The 20,863-nt window shown below is 43.3% G+C and overlaps 1 protein-coding gene across 4 annotated transcripts in view; it reads left to right on the top strand.

Moving 5' to 3' along the window:
* Positions 1-20,863, top strand: part of LOC127572597 (UDP-glucuronosyltransferase 2A1-like) — a 117,994-nt gene that overhangs the window by 14,656 nt on the left and 82,475 nt on the right. Inside the window, exon 1 of one of the 4 annotated variants that reach the window (XM_052020033.1) lies at positions 6,295-6,563. The exons of 1 other annotated variant lie outside the window; for it this stretch is intronic. Coding sequence is in view for 1 of the 3 variants with exons in the window: in XM_052020031.1 (XP_051875991.1) it covers positions 13,501-14,206 (706 nt within the window). In the remaining 2 variants the exon portion in view is untranslated. Of the gene's footprint in view, positions 1-6,294; positions 6,564-12,261; positions 14,207-14,936; positions 14,985-20,863 lie in introns of those variants that run through there. 2 more of the 4 variants (XM_052020031.1, XM_052020034.1) reach the window with 2 other exon arrangements.

Raw genomic sequence — 20,863 nt, forward strand, 5'->3', positions numbered from 1 at the left:
TCCTCCAGCACCTCACTGTGGCTAAGGACGTCTTAAATATCTCTGCCAGGGCCCCTGCAATTTCTGCACTAGCCTCCCACAAGGTCCAAGGGGACATATTGTCAGGCCCTGGGGATTTATCCACTTTATTTTCCCTCAAGACAACTGTAATCCGGATACAGTCCATGACTTCACTACTCTTTTGCCTCAGTTCTATAGTCTCTGTGCCTGGCTCCAGAGTAAATATAGATGCAAAAAATTCATTTAAGATCTCCCCTATTCCTTTCGGCTCCATGCATAGATAACCACGCTGATCTTGAAGAGGACCAATTTTGTCCCTCGCTACCCTTTGCTCTTAATATAGTTATAGAAACCCTTGGGATTCTCTTTCACCCTGTCTGTCAGAGCAACCTCATGACCTTTTTGCCCTCATGATTTCTCTCCTGCATTTCTTATCCTCCTCAAGTGCCTCATTTGATCCTAACTGCCTATACCTGACATGCGCCACCTTTTTCTTTACCAGGGCCTCAATATCCCTCGATAACCAAGGTTCCCTAAACTTGTTAGCCTTGCTTTTTACTCTAACAGAAACATACAGATTCTGTACTCTTAATATTTCACTTTTGAAAGCCTCCCACTTTCCATAGAAGAACCATAGAACAATATAGCACAATACAGACCCTTCAGCCCACCATGTTGTGCCGACCTTCAAACCACTCCTAAAACCATCTAACCCTTTCCTCCCACATATCCCTCTATCTTAAATTCCTCCATATGCTTATCTAACAATCTCTTGAACTTGACCAACGTACCTGCCTCCACCACCACCCCAGGCAGCACATTCCATGCACCAACCACTCTCTGGGTGATAAACCTCCCTCTGACATCTCCCTTGAACTTCCCACCCATTATCTTAAAGCCATGTCCTCTTGTATTGAGCATTGGTGCCCTGGGAAAGAGGCGCTGGCTGTCCACTCTATCTATTCCTCTCAATATTTTGTACACCTCTATCATGTCTTCCCTCATCCTCCTTCTCTCCAATAGGTAAAGCCCGAGCTCCTTTAGGCTCTCCTCATAAGATAAGTTTTTCATTTTTTAATAGGGTTTTTATTCTAAGGTTTAGTTTTATAAGGTTCTTTTTTATAAGTTGTTTTAAGTTTTAATTGGGAATGGTGAGGGCTGGACTGCGCAGGAGCGTGATGTCAGCAGGTAAGGCGCGGGCAGTTTAAAAAGCAAACCACCATATCCAGTGGGCAGTGTCGGAGCGGGCAGCTGAGTGAGTGGGAGCAGAGTGATTTGGGCTTTGGCTCAAGGGGCTTCAACGTAAAGGGGCAAGGCGGGAGGGTAGCTGGTAAATAGGTAAAAGTAAGGTTTTACCTGTTACCTATTTATAAATTTTTAAGTAGGAAAAACTAAGGGGAAAAGAAAACAATTAGTTCAGATGGAGGACATGGTGGCGTGCTGCAGCTGCTTGATGTGGGAGCTTGTGGACCTTGCTGTGGTCCACAATGGCCACATCTGCAGTAAGTGCTTGAGGCTGGAGGAACTTTGGCTCAGAATTGATGAGCTGGAGTTGTAGCTTCAAACACTGCGCAGCATCAGGGAGGGGGAGAGTTTTGTAGATACTGTACATCAGGAGACAGTCACCCCCCTTAGAGCAGGTAATTCTGGGGTCCAGGAAGTAGATAGAAGGGTGACTGTCAGGGGAGGGAAAAGGAAAAATAAAACGAACAGGCAGATAGAGCAGAGGACCCCGGAGGCTGTTCCTCTCAGAAACAGGTTTTCCGCTTTGGAAACTGTTGAGGGAGATGACCTGCCGGGGCCTAGCAGCAGTAGCCAGGTCTGTGGCACTGGGACCGGTCCTGCTGCTCAGAAGGGAAGGGAGGGGAAGAGGAGGGTAGTAGTGATAGGGGACTCGATAGTCAAGGAAACAGATAGGAGGTTCTGTGGCAGTGAGCATGAATCCCGGATGGTATGTTGCCTCCCAGGTGCTAGGGTCCAGGATGTCACTGATCGGGTCCACAGGATTCTAGAGCGGGAGGGAGAACAGCCAGAAGTCGTGGTTCAAGTTGGTACCAATGACATGGGTGGGAAGAGGGATGAGGTCCTGAAAAGTGAGTTTAGCGAGCTAGGCAGAAGGCTGAAGAACAGGACCTCAAGGGCAGCAATCTCGGGATTGCTGCCAGTGCCACGCGATAGTGATGGTAGGAATAGGAGGAGATGGCAAATAAATGTGTGGCTGAGAAGTTGGTGCAGGAGGGAGGGTTTTAGATTTTTGGATCATTGGGATCTCTTCTGGGGAAGGTGGGACCTGTACAGAGAGGATGGGTTACACCAGAACATGAGGGGGGCCAATATCCTTGCAGCCAGGTTTGCAAGGGTGGTTCAGGAGGGTTTAAAGTAGATTGTGAGGGGGAAGGGAACCAGAGGAGTAGGTCAGAGGAAGAAGGGGATGTAGAAAAGTTAGATCTGACAGGTAGAGAGGCTTTGAGGAAGGAGAAGCAGAGTACAGGCTATAAAAGTAGTAAGATGGATGGGCTAAAGTGCATTTACTTAAATGCAAGAAGCATCAGGAATAAGGGAGATGAACTGAGAGCTTGGATAAGTACATGGGACTACAATATTGTGGCTATCACAGAGACATGGCTGACATCAGGGCAGGAATGGATATTGAATATTCCTGGTTTTCAGTGTTTTAAAAGGGATAGGGAGGGGGGCAGAAGAGGAGGAGGGGTAGCCATACTGGTCAGGGACACTGTTAAAGCTGCAGAAAGGGTGGATAATGTAGAAGGATCCTCTCTAGAGTCAGTATGGGACAAGAAAGTTTGGAACAAGAAAGGAGCAGTTACCCTCCTGGGAGTATTCTATAGGCCCCCCGGAAGCAGTAGGGATACTGAGGAGCAGATTTGGAGTCAGTTTTTGGAAAGATGCGAAAATAACAGAGTTGTTATAATGGGAGACTTCAACTTCCAAATATTGATTGGCACCTACTTATTGCCAAAGGTTTAGATGGGGCGGAGTTTGTTAAGTGTGTCCAGGACGGATTCCTGACACAGTACGTTGACAGGCCGACTAGAGGGAATGCCATATTAGATCTAGTTTTAGGTAATGAGCCGGGTCAGGTGACAGATCTATTGGTGGGTGAGCATTTGGGGGACAGTGACCGTTGCTCCATAACCTTTAGAATTGTCATGGACAGGGATAGGAGCAAAGAGGATGGGAGGATGTTTAAATGGGGAAAGACGAATTATGAGGCTATAAGGCGAGAACTTGGGAGTGTAAATTGGGATGACATTTTTGAAGGGAAATGTACTATGGAGATGTGGTGGATGTTCAGGGATCTTTTGCAGGATGTTAGGGATAAATTTGTCCTGGTAAGGCAGAGAAGGAATGGCAGGGTGAGGGAACCATGGGTGACGAGAGAGGTGGAACAACTAGTTAGGAAGAAGAAGGCAGCAAACATAACGTGTAAGCAGCAAGGATCAGACAGGGCTCTTGAGGAATATAGAGTAGCAAGGAAGGAACTTAAGAAGGGGCTGAGGAGAGCGAGAGGAGGACATGAAAAGGCTTTGGCAAGTAGGGTTAAGGAGAATCCCAAGGCTTTTTTCTCGTACGTGAAGAGCAGAAGGATGGCTAGAGTAAAGGTAGGTCCGATTAAAGACAAAGGTGGGAGGATGTGCCTGGTGAAGGCAAGGGTCTCTCCTTGGTGAATACTGAAGAGAAGTATTCATTGAGAACCTCACCCACCTCCACATCTTCCAGGCACATCTTTATAACAGGTAAAACCTTACCCTTACTTACCAGCTACTCTCCCGCCTTGCCCCTTTACGCCGAAGCCCCTTCAGCCAAAGCCCAAATCACTCTGCTCCCACTCACTCAGCTGTCTGCTCCAATGCTGCCCACTGGATATGGCAGTTTGCTTTTTAAACTGCCTGCGCTTTACCTGCTGACGTCACGCGCCTGCGCAGTCCTGCCCCCACTATTCCCGATGAGAACTTATATTAAAAAACTTATAAAAAAGAACCTTATAAAACCTCAAATAATAAAAACCTTATAACAAAAAAAACTTACCTGTCCCAACGCCTTCCGAAGCGAAACCCACGAAACCTCCGAAGTTTTTATTTTACCCGCTTTTTAAACTGCCTGTGCTTTACCTGCTGACGTCACGCACCTGTGCAGTTCTGCCCCCATTATTCCTGACGAGGACCTGTATTAAAAAAACTTATAAAAAAAGAACCTTGTAAAACAAAACCTCAAATAATAAAAACCTTATAACAAAAAAAAGCATTCAAGCATCTCTTTACCAGAAAACAGCCTATCGCAATCCACACTTGCCAGATCCCTTCTGAAGCCCTCAAAGTTGGCCTTTCTCCAATTTAGAATCTCAGTCCGAGGACCAGTCCTATCCTTCTCCATAACTATCTTGAAACTAATGGAATTATGATCACTAGATGAAAAGTGTTCCCCTACACCCACTTCTGTCACCAGCCCTGTCTCGTTCCCTAAGAGGGGATCCAGTATCACGCTCTCTCTAGTTGGGACCTCTACGTATTGATTAAGGAAACTTTCCTGAACACATTTGACAAACTCTTTCCCATCCAATCTCTTTACAGTATGGGAGCCCCAGTCAATATGTTGCAAGTTAAAATCACCTATCACAGCTTTATTTTTTTTGCAACTCTCTGCTATCTCTCTACAAATTTGTTCCTCTATATCCTGCTGACTATTGGGAGGTCTATAATACAGTCCCATTAACGTGGTCATCCTTTTCTTATTCCTCAGTTCCACCCATATTTCTTCAGTAGACGAGCCCTCCTCTCTGGGTACTGCCACAACATTTTCCCTGATGAGTAATGCCACCCCTCCCCCTTTAATACCTCCCTCTCTATCATGTCTAAAACACTGGAACCCCAGAACATTGAGCTGCCAGTCCTACCCCTCTTGCAATCAAGTCTCACTAATGGCTACAACATCATAATTCCATGTGCGGAGCCACGCTCTAAGTTCATCTGCCTTACCTACAATACTCCTCGCATTGAAATAGACGCATCTCAGATCATTTGTCCCATCAAACAGTTGATATAGATTGTGAACATTTTGGTGCTAAGAACCATTGCTGCAGGATCCCAGGAGTTGTAGCCTACCAAACTGAGAGAGATCCATTGATTCTTATCCTTTACTTTCTGTCCAATGACCATTCTCATCCAGGTCAGTGTATGACCCCCAACTCCATGTGCTTCATCCTTGTTGACCAATGTCCTGTAGGATGGTATCATGAGCATTCTGAAATTCCAACTGCACCATATCTATCGGTTGATCCTTATCTGTTCACAGGATTCCAGCAGATGGACATGATTTTTGGTTCATTAATGCATGCTGATTTTCTCAATCCAGATTGATTCCTGATGCAGGGTTTTTAACTCGAAACATCAACAATTCCTTTCCCTCCCACAGATGCTGCTCAACCTGATCATTGATCTTTATTGATGATCTAATGAATTGCCATTGATCATCTGATCTTCCAGCAGATCGTTGCTCCAGGTTCCAGCATCTGCAGACTCTGGTGTCTCAATCCTCAATCCTATTATTCTTTTCTTGATGCTTTGTTATTACATCTTTTACCATATAATCCAACCATTTCCCTACTACTGATATCCAGCTAACTAGGGGGTCATTCCCTGTATTTGTTCTCCATCTTTTCTTCAGCACTGGGGTCACACTTGCTACCAGCAATCCAGAGAAACAATTTCCAAATCTGCAGAAATTTGGACCATCCATTATTCCAGGACCACCTCTTTCAAAGCACTGGGACAGAGTGCATTAGGTCCTGGAGATTGATCCGCTTTTAGTCTTTGTAGCTTATCAGGCAGTTTGCACCAACACTTATTTCCTTCAGCTCCTGATTCTTGCTGGGCCCTTGTTGGGGGGAGGGGATTAAGATTGATAGAGGATATTGTAAGTGGGTAGTAAACGGTCAGCATAGACTTGATGGGCTGATGCCCTGTTTCCATGCTGTGTGATGATGAGAAAATAATTGACCTCCAGTCCCGTGGTTCCAGGATTGTGAATGTGCACAATATTTATCATATCATCATGGACTTTATCCAGAGAAAGTGCAGTGACCTGTAAGTGAGTGGACTGGATCTGTTCTAATGCACACTCATAGGAACATATTGTAAATACGTGATGCAAGGGATTAGAGCAGTTGCTTCACTCTGTGACGATCTTTTCTCATCTTTGTCCAATCTCTCAATGCCCGACGCACCATTTTGAGCCTTGCACTGATAGCGCAGATTTCTGGATATATATGAATATGTAGATCTGCAGTTTGGGGGAAATAGTATTACACTGCTTTCTTTAAAGCATAACACCCTGGATCCATTCCCCATAGTAACAGGAAGGAGCTTAAGAAGGAAATTAGGAGAGTCAGAAGGGGCCATGAGAAGGCCTTGGCGGGCAGGATTAAGGAAAACCCCAAGACATTCTACAAGAATGTGAAGAGCAAGAGCATAAGACGTGAAAGAATAGGACCTATCAAGTGTAACAGTGGGAAAGTGTGTATGGATCTGGAGGAAATAGCAGAGGTAATTAATGAATACGTTACTTCAGTATTCACTATGGAAAGGGATCTTGGTGATTGCAGTGATGACTTGCAGCAGACCGAAAAGCTTGAGCATGTAGATATTAAGACAGAGGATGTGCTGGAGCTTTTGGAAAGCATCAAGTTGAATAAGTCGCCGGGACCGGATGGGATGTACCCCAGGCTACTGTGGGATGTGAGGGAGGAGATTGCTGACCCTCTGGCGATGATCTTTGCATCATCAATGGGGACGGGAGAGGTTCCGGAGGATTGGAGGGTTGCGGATATTTTTCCTTTATTCAAGAAAGGGAGTAAAGATAACCCAGGATATTATAGACCAATGAGTCTTACTTCAGTAGTTGGTGGGCTGATGGAGAAGGATTTATGCACATTTGGAGAGGTATAATATGATTAGAGATAGTCAGCATGGCTTTGTCAAGGGCAGGTCCTACTTTACGAGCCTGATTGAATTTTTTGAGGATGTGACTAAGCACATCGACAAAGGGAGAGCAGTAGATGTAGGGTGTATGGATTTCAGCAAGGCATTTGATAAGGTACCCCATGCAAGGGTTATTGAGAAAGTAAGGAGGCATGGGATCCAAGGGGACATTGTTTTGTGGATCCAGAACTGGCTTGCCCACAGAAGGCAAAGAGTGGTTGTTGATGGGTTGTATTCTGCATGGAGCTTGGTGACCAGTGGTGTGCCTCAGAGATCTGATCTGGAACCCTTACTCTTCATGATTTTTATAAATGACCTGGATGAGGAAGTCGAGGGATGGGTTAGTAAGTTTGCTGATGACACAAAGGTTGGAGGTGTTGTGGATAGTATGGGGGGGGCAGTCAGAGGTTACAGCGGGACATAGGATGCAAAACTGAGCTGAGAAATGGCAGATGGAGTTCAACCCACATAAGTGTGAAGTAGTTCATTTTGGTAGGTCAAATATGATGACAGAATATAGTATTAATGGTAAGACTCTTGGCAGTGTGGAGGATCAGAGGGATCTTGGGGTCCGAGTCCATAGGACACTCAAAGCAGCTGCGCAGGTTGACTCTGTGGTAAAGAAGGCATATGGTGTTTTGTCCTTCATCAATCGTGGAATTGAATTTAGGAGCCGAGAGGTAATGTTGCAACTATATAGGACCCTGGTCAGACCCCACTTGGAGTACTGTGCTCAGTTCTGGTCACCTCACTACAGGAAGGATGTGGAAGCCATAGAGAGGGTGCAGAGGAGATTTACAAGGATGCTGCCTGGAATGCAGAGCATGCCTTATGAAAACAGGTTGAGGGAACTCGGCCTTTTCTCCTTGGAGCGACGGAGGATGAGAAGAGACCTAGTAGAGGTGTATAAGATGATAAGAGGCATTGATTGTGTGGATAGTCAGAGGCTTTATCCCAGGTCTGAAATGGTTGCCACAAGAAGACACAGGTTTAAGGTGCTGGGGAGTAGGTATAGGGATATCAGGGTAAGGTTTTTACTCAGAGAGTGGTGAGTGTGTGGAATGGGCTGCCAGCAACGGTGGTGGAGGCGGATACGATAGCGTCTTTTAAGAGACTTTTGGATAGGTACATGGAGCTGTGAAAAATAGAGGGCTATGGCTAAGCCTAGTAATTTCTAGGGTAGGGACATGTTTGGCACAGCTTTGTGGGCCGAAGGGCCTGTATTGTGCTGTAGGTTTTCTATGTTTCTATGTTTCTAAATATGGGATTTTGAATTTTCTTTACAATGTTTTTATTAAATCCATGAAAAAATACAGAGTACATGCATCAAGAAAGAGAGTAAAATACTACTAAGTACGTTGTGTTAAATCATACTTAAGATCACAGTACTCTAAATTAATACTCACATTTAGTAGTTAGTTAATAAAGGAAAAAAAATTGAAATATTTTATTATAAAAAAAAATCTACTCCTACTACCAAAAACTGAAGCTGTTTGATGGAAAAAACAACAGGGAAAAACCCTTAAAACGTAACCGTGTCAGCCAATATCTGCATTTCAGTCACCAAATCAGAGATATTGAAAATGTTTCAAAAAGATTCCCCTCAAGGTTTGAAAGTCTAAGTTAGATTCAAAAACTGAACAGCGAATCTTCACTAGATTCAGGTGTGACAGAACATCCCGTAACTGTTGAGCATGAGTAGGCAGAGTAACTTCCTACCATTTAAGCAGCACAGCTCTCCTGGCTATAAGAGAAATAAAAGCCAGAATGTGTAAATCAGAAGCCTTCAAAGTTATATCTTTTTCTCCAACAATCCGAAATAGTGCAGTCAAAAGATTAAGTTTAAAATTTATTTTGAAAAGTACAGAAAAAGTTTGAAAGACCTCTGTCCAATATTTTTTAAGACCCTGACACGTCCAAAGCATGTGAATTAGAGAAGCCACTCCATTATTGTATTCGTCATGGTAAGGAGATATATCAGAATAAAAACGGGATAGTTTATTTTTAGACAAGTGAGCTCTGTGGACCACTTTAAATTGAAGGAGAGAATGACGGGCACATAATGAGGAAGTATTAACCAACTTGAAAATTTCATTCCAAGTTTCCTCAGAAATTGACATCTGCAAATCTTGTTCCCAAGTGTTTTAAATTTTATCTAGTGGCGCCTTACTCATTCCTAGTAACCTGTCATAAATATTAGATATTGAGCCATCATGAAAGGGTTCCAAATTAAAGATTACGTCTAATAAATTTTTATCAGGACTCAAAGGAAAAGAATGTAATTGAGATCGAAGAAAATTTCTACTTTGTAATTATTGCAAAAAATGAGTTTTTGGTAAATCATACTTGGTAGACAATTGTTCAAACGAAGAAAGGTTTCCTCCAACAAACAGATCCAGAAAACAAGTAATACCTAATTTGTCCCACTGTTTAAAAACTACATCAGTCATAGAAGGTTTAAAAAAATAATTAGAGAAAATGGGACTGGACAAAGAAAAACTCAATAAACCAAAATATTTTCTAAATTGTAACCAAATCCTCAAAGCATTTTTAACGACTAAATTATCTGTTAATTTATTTAATGATATAGGGAGTGAAGAACCAAGCAGAGAAATAATAGAAAATTTTTTAAAAGAGTTAACTACTGAGGAAACCCATACTGGACAAGCCTCTTGATTAATGTAATGTAGCCAAAACGTAAGATTTTGTGTATTGACTGCCCAGTAATAAAATCTAAAATTAGGTAAGGCTAGACCTCCGTTCTTTTTAACCTTCTGAAGGTGAACTTTATTTAGTCTAGGATGTTTATTATTCCGTATGTAGGAAGATATAATTGACTCAAGAGAGTCAAAGAAAGACTTTGGAATAAAAACAGGTAAAGCCTGAAATAGATATATAAATTTAGGTAAAATATTCATTTTAATAGCATTAATTCGGCCAATCAATGATATAGAAAGGGGTGACCAACTTGATAAAGCCCTTTTCACATAATGCAGTAAGGTGAAAAAATTTTCTTTAAATAAATGTTTATAATTTTTAGTAATTGACACCCCCAGATAGGTAAAATGATTTCTTACAATTTTAAAAGGAATGTTAATATCAAATGGTACCAGGTTATTCAGAGGAAAAGTTCACTCTTGTGTAAGTTCAATTTGTATCCTGAAAAATGACTAAAGTGAGAAAGTAAAGAAAGCACAGGAGGTAACGAGGCTTCAACATTAGATATAAAAAGTAATAAATCATCAGCGTATAGAGAAACTTTATGGTTAATACCTCTTCTGGGGATACCAACGATATCTCTAGATTCTTGGAGAGAAATAGCCAAAGGTTCTCAGGGCAAACCAAAGAGCAAAGGGCTCAAAGGACATCCTTGTCTGGTTCCACGTTGAAGTTTGAAGGATTTAGAATTTTGAAAATTAGTAAGAACTCGAGCAGAAAGGGATAAATAAAGTAATTTAATCCATTGGATAAAGTCGGGCCCAAAATTAAATTTCTCTGAAGTCTTAAATAAGTAATTCCATTCAATCCAATCAAAGGCCTTCTCAGCAGCTAGAGATATCACACACTCCGATATTTCCTTAGAGGGAGAATAGATAATATTCAATAAACGACAAATATTAAAATGAGAATATCGATTTTTAATAAAAATCAGTCTGATCATCGGATATAATTAAAGGTAAAATATTTTCCAAACTACTAGCTAGAACTTTAGATAAAATTTGAACATCCACATTAAGTGACGAAATTGGTCTGTACGAAGCACATTCCGTTGGGTTCTTATTTTTCTTAAGAATGAGTGAGATAGAGGCTTCATAAAAAGATTGTGGTAATCTACCCAATTTAAAAGAATCTGAAAAATCAGCACATAGATGAGGTATAAGCAAAGAGGAAAAGGCCTTATAGAATTTTCCAGGAAATCCATCAGGACCCGGAGTCTTTCCAGAATGTAAAGATAGCACAACCTCGGCGATTTCCTCGTATGTTATAGATTGATCCAACTGTTTTCGGTTTTCAGTAGAAAGTATAGGAACGTTTAATTTATCAAAGAAATTATTCATTACAGTAATATCTTTAGGAAGATTAGTACTGTAAAGTTTAAAATAGAATTCTCTAAAATTCCAACCCAGACATAATAAGATAAACAAATAAACCACAGTTACAAATGTAAAAAAACAAGTGTTCTTAGTTCAGCACAGGTTTTACACGTTTTTTTCTTATTTCAAACTGTATTGAAAAAAAAAGATTCAAAAAAAGAACAATAAAAATCAAAAAACATAATCATCCTGTCACGAACCAGCAACACTGAGCATGATTCAGTGTTAAAAACTATTTTATTAATCACTACTTATGATAATACGTAAAATAAAAGTAAAAATGTTAGTATGTTAGAATTCAAAAATGTTAAACCTTGAACGTTAACCCCAAAACTAAACTCTTAGTGTGTGTGTGTGACAAAGTCCCAAACTCCAAGTTCCAGAATGGTTCTTAAAGTTCAGTTCCGCAAGCCATAAGGTGAAACGTGAGCAAGGGCTTCTTCAACAACCACCGTTGTCTGAAGATAAGACGTAGATGTAGAGAAACATAGAGAGAGTAAATACGAAATCCAAATGTTCCACGATGGAACCCCAACGACACTTCAGTGTTTACTCGGTAGTGACTTCCTCACCCCGAAAAGCATCCGAATCGTGGTCGTCCACACACACAAATACCTGTTTCCTTCTACAGGTCAGCAACAAAGTGAACTCCACCGGATTACTTCCAACTTCCATACATGGATTTCAGTGGCAGACACAGTTATTGTTTCTCATCCATCGATAAAGAAAACAAGCAGGCTGGTGTCTCTCTCCCTTCTCTCTCTCTTCTTCTTCTTCTAACTTCTTCAACAACGTCATTACGTCCTTTATCTTCTATTGATGTAAGCACGCCCCACACACACATACACACACACTCTCTATCTTAAAGGGACTTTCACTGAGTCCGTAACAATCCCAAGTATTAGTAAGCGATTACTAGAAAAAAAACTGAAAAAAAAAATAGAAAATAGAAAATGTTCATAACGAGGAAAATGAAATCATTCAGTGGGAGTTTCCAGAAAAATCTGGGCTTCTTCGGACGATCGAAACCATTTTTGTGAGCCATTTTTCAGTATGATTCTGAGTCTGGCAGGGAAGCGAAGTGATGGCTTATACCCTTTCTGATACAGATCCAACATAACCTTTTCAAATTTAACCCTTTCCTTCATAACCTCGGGTGAGTAATCTTCAACGATTCTGATCTGACAATCTTGATAGTTAATCATTCCTCTACGACGCACTTCCCAAATTAGAAGCTCCTTTGTTTGAAAGTCTTGGAGAGAGATGATGATTGATCTGGGTTTGACTTGCGTAGGAAGTTTAAAAAAAGGTATTCTGTGTGCTCGATCAATCTTGGGCAAAGATTCTAGAATACCAGGAAATAACTGAGTCAAAAACTTGCAAAGATTCCGTAGGTTGATTACCTTCAGTCTTTTCTGGTAATCCTAGAATTCGAAGATTGGATCTTCTGCTCCTGTTTTCTAAGTCAGTAATCTTCAGCTTTAATCTTTCATTGCCTTTGGCTTGCTTTTCACAAAGGTTCTGCAAGTCAACAATTTTCCCATCCAAAACCGAAAGAGAAGCTTCGTTCACTTTAATTTGTCCTTCATGGGTCAAATTTGGCATTAAGTTGTTGAAGCTGCTCAAAACTAGCTTCCAGAGTTGCAGGGGGAACATCTTCCTTAATGGTTTTCATAGCCTTTGCACCCCTTGTATTCATAATAAGATAAAATTGCGTTTAAATTTACTACCGAGGGTGGAAAGGAAGGATTTCAAATCAGGTTGAAAAGGTTAGATGTAGTGAGAGCAGCAGCAAATAGTTGTAGACTCCCACGAATTTTCTGACACCACAGAATGAACTTGCAGATGAAACTCAACACTTCTGCAGCAGTAGAACACAAAGGTTCCTATTCATGAACCCAACAGATTCCAGCTGCAGAATGTTATTGCTCTCTTGCCAGTGATCTGTGTAACTTATCCCTGAAATGTTCAAAGTAAACCTACTACTCAAACATTTACCTTGGAGAAGTACTCCTGATACTCTCAGAAGAATTGAAGAAATAGAAGCAGGAATTTGTCATTCAGTCACTTATGCTGGGTCTGCCATTCAACATGATTGCAAAGGTTTGCCATTGAGATGAAGACATTTTTTCCATCTCTGTCCTCTTTATACTGAACATGTGGAGACAGGGGAAGCTCTCTGGTATATGTGTATGGCAAATATGTACCTGCCAGCCTGGGGAATTGGCTTCAGGCTGCCTTCTTCACTGTTACTAGGAAGATCCTGGATCCATTGCCAGTGATCCTGGTGCAGAGTGGGATTTGAATTTGCTGACGCTTTAGTTTATAAAGTGAACTTCATCCCTCAAAAGCTGAAAGTCCTATGATGTAAGCAGATCTTCACCTTGGGACAGTTGCTGGTGGACATCATGCAGCTCAGGCTTCTGTTTGTGGTGTTTGTCCTTCTCCGGAAGGCAACTGCTGAAAACGTACTGATCTGGCCCGCAGAGGGAAGCCACTGGATTAATTTAAAATCCATCATCAAGGAACTGATCGCCAGAGGCCACAATGTTACGGTGGCTGTAAATTCAGCCGCACTTTTCAACAACCACTCTGAGCCCTCAGCAATGAGAGTTGAATTATTTCAAGTGCCATTTACCAGCGACAAATTAACAGATTTTATCAAGATCTTTCTAGACTTCTTAGTGTATGAAAAGCGACAATTATCCCATTGGAATGCATACAAACGATTCTCAACGCTCCTGGAAAATGGAACTGAATTTGGCAAAGGGATCTGTGACGGGGTAATAAAGAATGAGAAACTGATGCAGAAGCTGCGGGAGTCTGAGTTTAAACTACTGTTGTCTGACCCCGTGCGCCGCTGTGGGGATCTCCTGGCTCTGAAGCTGGGGATTCCCTTTATCTTCACTCTGAGGTTCTCCCCAGGGTTTACAGTGGAGAGACAGTGCGGACAGATTCCTGCAGCACCTTCCTACGTACCCACTTCGCTGTCAGAGTTATCCGATAAGATGTCTTTTTCTGAGAGACTTCAAAATGTCTTTTACACATTTATGTACGACTGGATGGGCAGACAACTTCAGTCTGTTTGGAACTCGTATTACAGTGAAGTTTTGGGTGAGGTTGTCAGTTTCGTTCCGTTAAATGGCTTAAATACAAAATTGTAGACTAGCATGTCGATAGTAAAACCTTTTAATCCACTGATTTAACAGTGCCATGAATGTTATTTTAATGTCTGCTCTTCATCCTGTCCCTTCAGATGTGTTAAGAAACTGCAATCCGTGAAGCTTTTTAAATTTTTAATGCAACCATGCAGATGCGTAAACAGATATAAATAATTGAAATAGATTTCTGTGAGGATATATTAGAACCAGAAAGAACTAAATGTGATGTAGATTGTAAACATCAAAGGTCCCTGCACTGCCCCATGTGGTACACCACTGGTCACAGACTCAACAACCCTTCACCACCACCCTCTGGCTCCTATTACCAAGCCAGTTTTGGATCCAATTTGCCGGCTTGCCTTGGATCCCATGGCATCTAATCTTTTGAACATGTGGTTCTAAATCAGGGTAACAAGGAAGTATCAAGGCAATGGGTTTTAATGACACTAATTTGAATGGCTTAGATTGCTTCTGCCTGGTTAAGAATATAAATAGGGGAAGAGTAGGCTAGTTGACCCTTTGAGCCTGCTCTGCCGTTTTCCTGCACTATCCCCATTTCTCTTGATTCCCTTCATGTCCAGAATCTATTGAACTGATTGGCTAATTAACAGCAGTCAATAAAAAGAAGGTAGATATAAGTGGAGTGACCATTGTTGGAGTGGACTAGGGTTAGAATGGAGCACTTGAGGCTTTAGCTCATGGGGCTTTGGCGAGAGGAAGCAGAGGCTAAAGTAAGTCTCTGATAAGTTTCTTTCTTTCTTTCTTTGATCATTGCTTTAGTGCCAGACTGGAGTAGTTAGAATGGTTCCAGGGTCAGTGGTGTGTTCATCTTGTGAGATGTGGGAGTTCTGGGAGACATCCAGTTTCACTGATAACTACATCAGCATGAGGTACATCCAGCTGCAGCTCCTTACAGACCACATTAGGGAACTGGAGCTGCAGCTGGATGACCTTTGGCTCCTATGGGAGAATGAGGAGCTCACAGATAATAGCTACAGGGAGGCAGTCACTCCTAAGCTGCAGGTGACAGGCAGCTGGGTGACAGGAAGGGGAATAAGCAGGTAGTGCAGGGTACCCCTATTAGCTATTCCCCTCAATAACAAGTATACTGTTTTTGATACTGTTGGGGGGATGACCTACCAGGGAAAAGCTGCAGTGACCAGGTCTCTAGCACTGAGCCTGGTTGTGTGGTGCAGGAAGGAAGTGGGGAGAAGAGGAGGGTGGTAGTGATGGGGGATTCCATAGTAAGGGGGGCAGACAGGAGATTCTGTGGATGTGAAAGAGACTCCTGGATGGTATGTTGCCTCCCTGGTGTGAGGGTCAGGGATGTCTCTGATCAGGTCCACAGCATTCTGAAGGGGGAGGGTGAACAGTGAGAGGTCATGGTACATATTGGTACCGATGACATAGGTAGGAGAAGAGATGAGGTCCTGAAGAGGGAATATAGGGAGTTAGGTAGGAAGCTGAAAAGCAGGACCTCAAGGGCAGTAATCTCTGAATTGCTGCCTGTGCCATGTGCCAGTGAGGGTAAGAATAGGTTGATTTGGCAGATGAATGCATGGCTGAGGAGTTAGGGGCAGGGTTTCAGATTTGTGGATCATTGGGATATCTTCTGGGAAAGGTACGACCTGCAGAAAAGGATGGGTTACACGTGAACTGGAGGGGGATCAATATTCTTGCAGACAAGTTTGCTGGAACTGTTGGGGAAGGTACGGTAATGTAGTGGTTAGCATAACACTATTACAGCGCCAGTGACCTGGGTTCAAATCCAGCCACTGTAAGGAGTTTGGACGTTCTCCCCGTGTCTGCGTGGGTTTCCTCCGGGTGCTCCGGTTTCCTCCCACATTCCAAAGACATACGGGTTAGGAAGTTGTGGGCATGCTATGTTGGTGCTGGAAGTGTGGCGACACTTGCAGGCTGACCCCAGAACACTCAATGCAAAAAGATGTATTTCACTCTGTGTTTTGATGTTCATGTGACTAATAAAGATATCTTACCTTAAACTAGGTTTGACAGGGGGATGGGAACCCGAGCAATAGGTCAGAGGTTGGTGCATTTAGTGTACGAGTAGATACAGCGTGTAGAAGGGAGGTGCAGGTGAATCTTGATCTCACCTGTAAGGACTATTGGGTCTCTGGATGGAAGTGGTGTAGTGGCAGGTGTTGCAGCTATGACCTATGGCAGGGGCAGTGGAAAGTTCCTGGGGTGGGAGTGGGATGGATGGATGGGTGGGGGGGAGGAGTGAACTAGGGAGTTTCCGAGAGAGTGGTCCCTGTGAAAGGCAGAAAAGGGTGGGGAGGGGAAGATGTGATTGGTGATGAGGTCCCTTTGGAGATGGTGGAAGTGGCCGAGAATGAACTTCTTGACTCCTATACTCAGTACCTCGGTTAATAAATGCCAGTATTCCATAAGCCTTAATCATCTTATCTACCTGTACACCCACTTTCAATGGGTCATGGACTTGCACCCCAAGGCGTCTCTGCTCTTCAACACTGTTAAGGGTCTTTCCTTTAGGAGTATACTATCTCTTGACATTAGTCCTACTAACACCTCACATTTTTCTGGGTTAAACTCCATCTGCCATTTCTCTGCCCACATCTGAAGCTGATCTATATCACACTGTATCCATCACCAGTCTTCTACACTATTCACAACTCCACCAATCTTGGTATTGTCTGCAAACTTTCTGACCCACCCATCAACATACTCATCCAGGTCATTTATGTACATCACAAACAGCAGAGGTCCCGGCTCAGATCCCTGCAGAACACCACTACTCCCAGGCCTCCAGCCCGAATAAGTCCCTTCAACCACCACACTGTCTTCTATGGGCAAGCCAGTTCTGGATCCACATTGCCAATTCTCCACTGACTCCATGAATCTGAACTTTCTTGATTAACCGATTATGTGGGATCTTGTCAAATTTCCCTTCAAAAATGTCATCCCAATTCATATTCACAAGTTCTAGCCTTTTTCCTTTCTTAAATAGAGGAAAAACATTAGCCACTTGCCAGTCATCTGGGACCTCACCCGTGGTCAAAGAGGACACAAAGACACTGGTCAAGGCCCCAGCAATTTCCTCTCTTGCCTCCCTCAGCAACCTGGGGTATATCCCATTGGACCCCAGGGGACTTGTCCACCTTAATACTTCTTAGGAGACCTAACACTACCTCCTCCTTGACTTCTAAATACCCTAACATGTTTCTGCCCTCAGTTCCAATTTCTGTGTCCTGCATGTCCCTTTCCTGGGTAAATACTGAAGCAAAATACTCATTCAGAGCCTCACTCGCATCCTCGGCATCCAAACATGGATTCCCTTCTTTATCCTTAAGTGGTCCTACCCTTTCCCTCGTTATCCTCTTATTCCTGACGTAGGTATAGAATGTCTTTGGATTCTCCTTAACCCTACTTGCTAAGGACTTTTCATGGCCCATCCTGGCTTTCCTAATTCCTTTCTTGAGTTCATTTCTAGCTTCTTTATAGTCCTCACGTGCTCTGTCTGATCCTAACTTCTGAAGGTCTACATATTTGTCCTTTTTCTTCTTGACTAAGTTCATCACTTCTCTGGACATCCAAGGTTCCCTTATTTTGCCATTCATGTCCTCATCAGGACATACCTGTACTGTACCCTATGTATTTGATCCTTAAACACTTTCCACATGTTCAACATGGACTTGCCAGCAAAAAGGTGTTCCCAGTTTACTCTACCTAGTTCCTGCCTTATGCCTTCATAATTAGCCCTGCTCCAATTGAAAACCCTCCAGCTAGCCCCATACCTATCCTTATCTATAGCTATCCTGAAGGTAAATGAGCTGTTGTCACTGTTCCCCAATTGCTCGCCCACTGATAGGTAAGTCACCTGGCCAGGCTCATTACCCAACACTAGGCCCAGAATAGCCTCTCCCCTTGTTGGACTGTCAACATATTGATTTAGGAACCCCTCCTGGATACACCTAACAAAGTCTGCCCCATCTAACCCCCTTGCACTAAAAAGGTCCCGATTTATATTAGGGAAGTTGAAGTCTCCCATGACCATAACCCTGTAATTTTTACACATTTCCCAAATCTGTTTGCATATCCATTCCTCAATGTCCCGGTGGCTATTAGGAGGTCTATATACACCCCCAAAAGAGTGATTACACCCTTCCTATTCCTGAGTTCTACCCATGTAGTCTGTGTGTCTGAGCCTCCATTATGTCTTGACAGACTGCAGCTGATATATTATCTCTAATTAGTATTGCAACTGCTCCCACTCTTTTACCCCCCTCTCTTCTTCCTAAATCTTGTATACCCTGGTACATCAATCACCCATTTCTGTCCCTCCCTCAGCTAAGTCTCTGTAATGGCCACAACATCATAGTTCCATGTACTGATCCATGCTCTAAATTCATCACTCTTGCCCGTAATACACCTGGCGTTCGAGTACAAACACTTCAAACCATTCGTCCCATCACATCTGTTATCAGGAATCTGTATAATACTACATTCCCTGATATTAGCCCTCCTGCCCATTCCATCACTTACTGACCTGTTGTTCCAGTTCCCAGCCCCCTGAGAAGCTGGTTTAAACCTTCCCCAGTAGTATTAACAAACATCTCTGCCAGGATATTGGTTCCCCTCCAGTTCAGGTGCAACATGTCCCTCTTGTACAGGTCACCCCTTCCCCATAAAAGGTTCCAATGATCCAAGGACTTGAAACCCTGCCCCCTGCACCATCTCCCCAGCCACTCATTTGTCTGTGCTATCATCCTGTTCTTTCCTTCACCAGCCCGTGGCACCGGGAGTAATCCGGAGATTACTACCTTGGAGATCCTGCTCTTCAGCCTCCTTCCTATCTCCCTATACTTACTTTGCAGGACCTCTACCCCTCTCCTGCCTATGTCATTGGTACCAATATGCACCAGGACCTCTGGCTGCACACCCTTCCCCTTAAGAATATTCTGCAACCACTCCGAGACATCCAGGACGCTAGCACCCAGGAGGCAACACACCATCCTGGTGTCTCTTCGGCAGCTGCAGAATCTCCTGTCTGTCCCCCTAACTATCGAGTCCCCTATGACTATCACTCTGCCTGACTTCACCCTTCCCTTCTGAGCATCAGAGCTGACCACAGTGCTACTGGCCTGGCTGCTGCTGCCTTGCCCAGATAGGTCATCCCCCTCAGCGGTATCCAAAGGGGTATACTTGTTGCTGAGAGGAATGGCCACAGGGAGACCCTGCACTGACTTCTCTTTCCCCCCACCTCTCTCTGTGCTCACCCATCCACTACCTGAATCCTGCCCTCTGGGTGTAACCTCCTGCTCAAAGGTCCTGTCTATGATTCGCTCAGCATTCCGGATGCTCCTCAGTTCATCCAACTCCTGCTCCAGCTCCTTAATCCGGTCTTTCAGGAGCTGAAGTTGGCTGCACTTCCCGCAGGTGCAGTCATCAGGGAGACCATCAAGTTCCATGAATTCCCACATCCTACAGGAGGAACATCCCATTGCCGTATCTGCCATCCTGCCTACACTGTACTAGGGGAATCTGAGACCAAAGCACCGATAATAAAAGGACAAACTTACCCTTATTACTTGTTCTTTTGCCTCAGCCTCTTCTTGTTGAAGCCTCTTGAGTCAAAGCCTCTAAATTCCCACTCTGACTCCAGCCCGCTCCAACGATGGCCACTCTGCTATTCTCTATCTCTCACATAGTTAAAAACTCCAAGCAAATGGAGATAGAAAAAAAAAGCTGAACGGGTCAGATGACTCTCTGCTCTCCTCCCGCTGCAGCCACTTACCGCGCCTGCACATTGGCTTTTGCTGGGGGGAAAAACTTCAAGCAAATGGAGTTAGGAAACAAAAAGTAGGCTGGTGGGATGAAATGTGAGGACAAGGGGGACCCTATCCCTGTTGGGTCTGGGAGGGGTAGGGGTGAGAGCAGAGGTGTGACGAAGTCCCACATGGGAGGTTAGTTCAGAAGGTTCAGACACTAGGTATCCATGGAAAGGCTGTAAACTGGATTCAAAATTGGCTGTGTGGGAGAAGACAGAGAGTGGTAGTGGATGATTGTTTCTCAGACTGGAGGCCTGTAACCAGTGGTGTGCCTCAGGGATCTGTGCTGGTCCATTGTTGTTTGTTGTCAAAATCAATGATCTAGATGATAATGTGGTAAATTGGATCAGCAAGTTTGCTGATGACACTAAGATTGGAGGCATTGTGGACAGCGAGGAAGGCTTTCAAAGCTTGCAGAGGGATCTGGACCAACTGGAAAAATGGGCCAGAAAATGGCAGATGGAATTTAATGCAGACAAGTGTGGGGTGTTGCATTGTGGAAGGACATACACAGTAAATGGTAGGGCACTCGGGAGTGCGGAGGAACAAAGGGATCTGGGAATTCAGATACATAATTCCCTGAAAGTGATGTCACAGGTAGACAGGGTTGTAAAGAAAGCTTTTGGCATCCTGGCATTCATAAATCAAAGTATTGAGTCTAGGAGTTGAGACGTTATTAGTGAGGTTGTATAAGACATTGGTGAGGCCAAATTTAGAGTATTGTGTGCAGTTCTGGTCACTTAACTATATGAAGGATATCAGTAGGATTGAAAGAGTGCAGAGAAGATTTACTAGTATGT

This window comes from Pristis pectinata, chromosome 7, assembly GCF_009764475.1.
Source record: "Pristis pectinata isolate sPriPec2 chromosome 7, sPriPec2.1.pri, whole genome shotgun sequence".
Classification (NCBI taxonomy): domain Eukaryota; kingdom Metazoa; phylum Chordata; class Chondrichthyes; order Rhinopristiformes; family Pristidae; genus Pristis; species Pristis pectinata.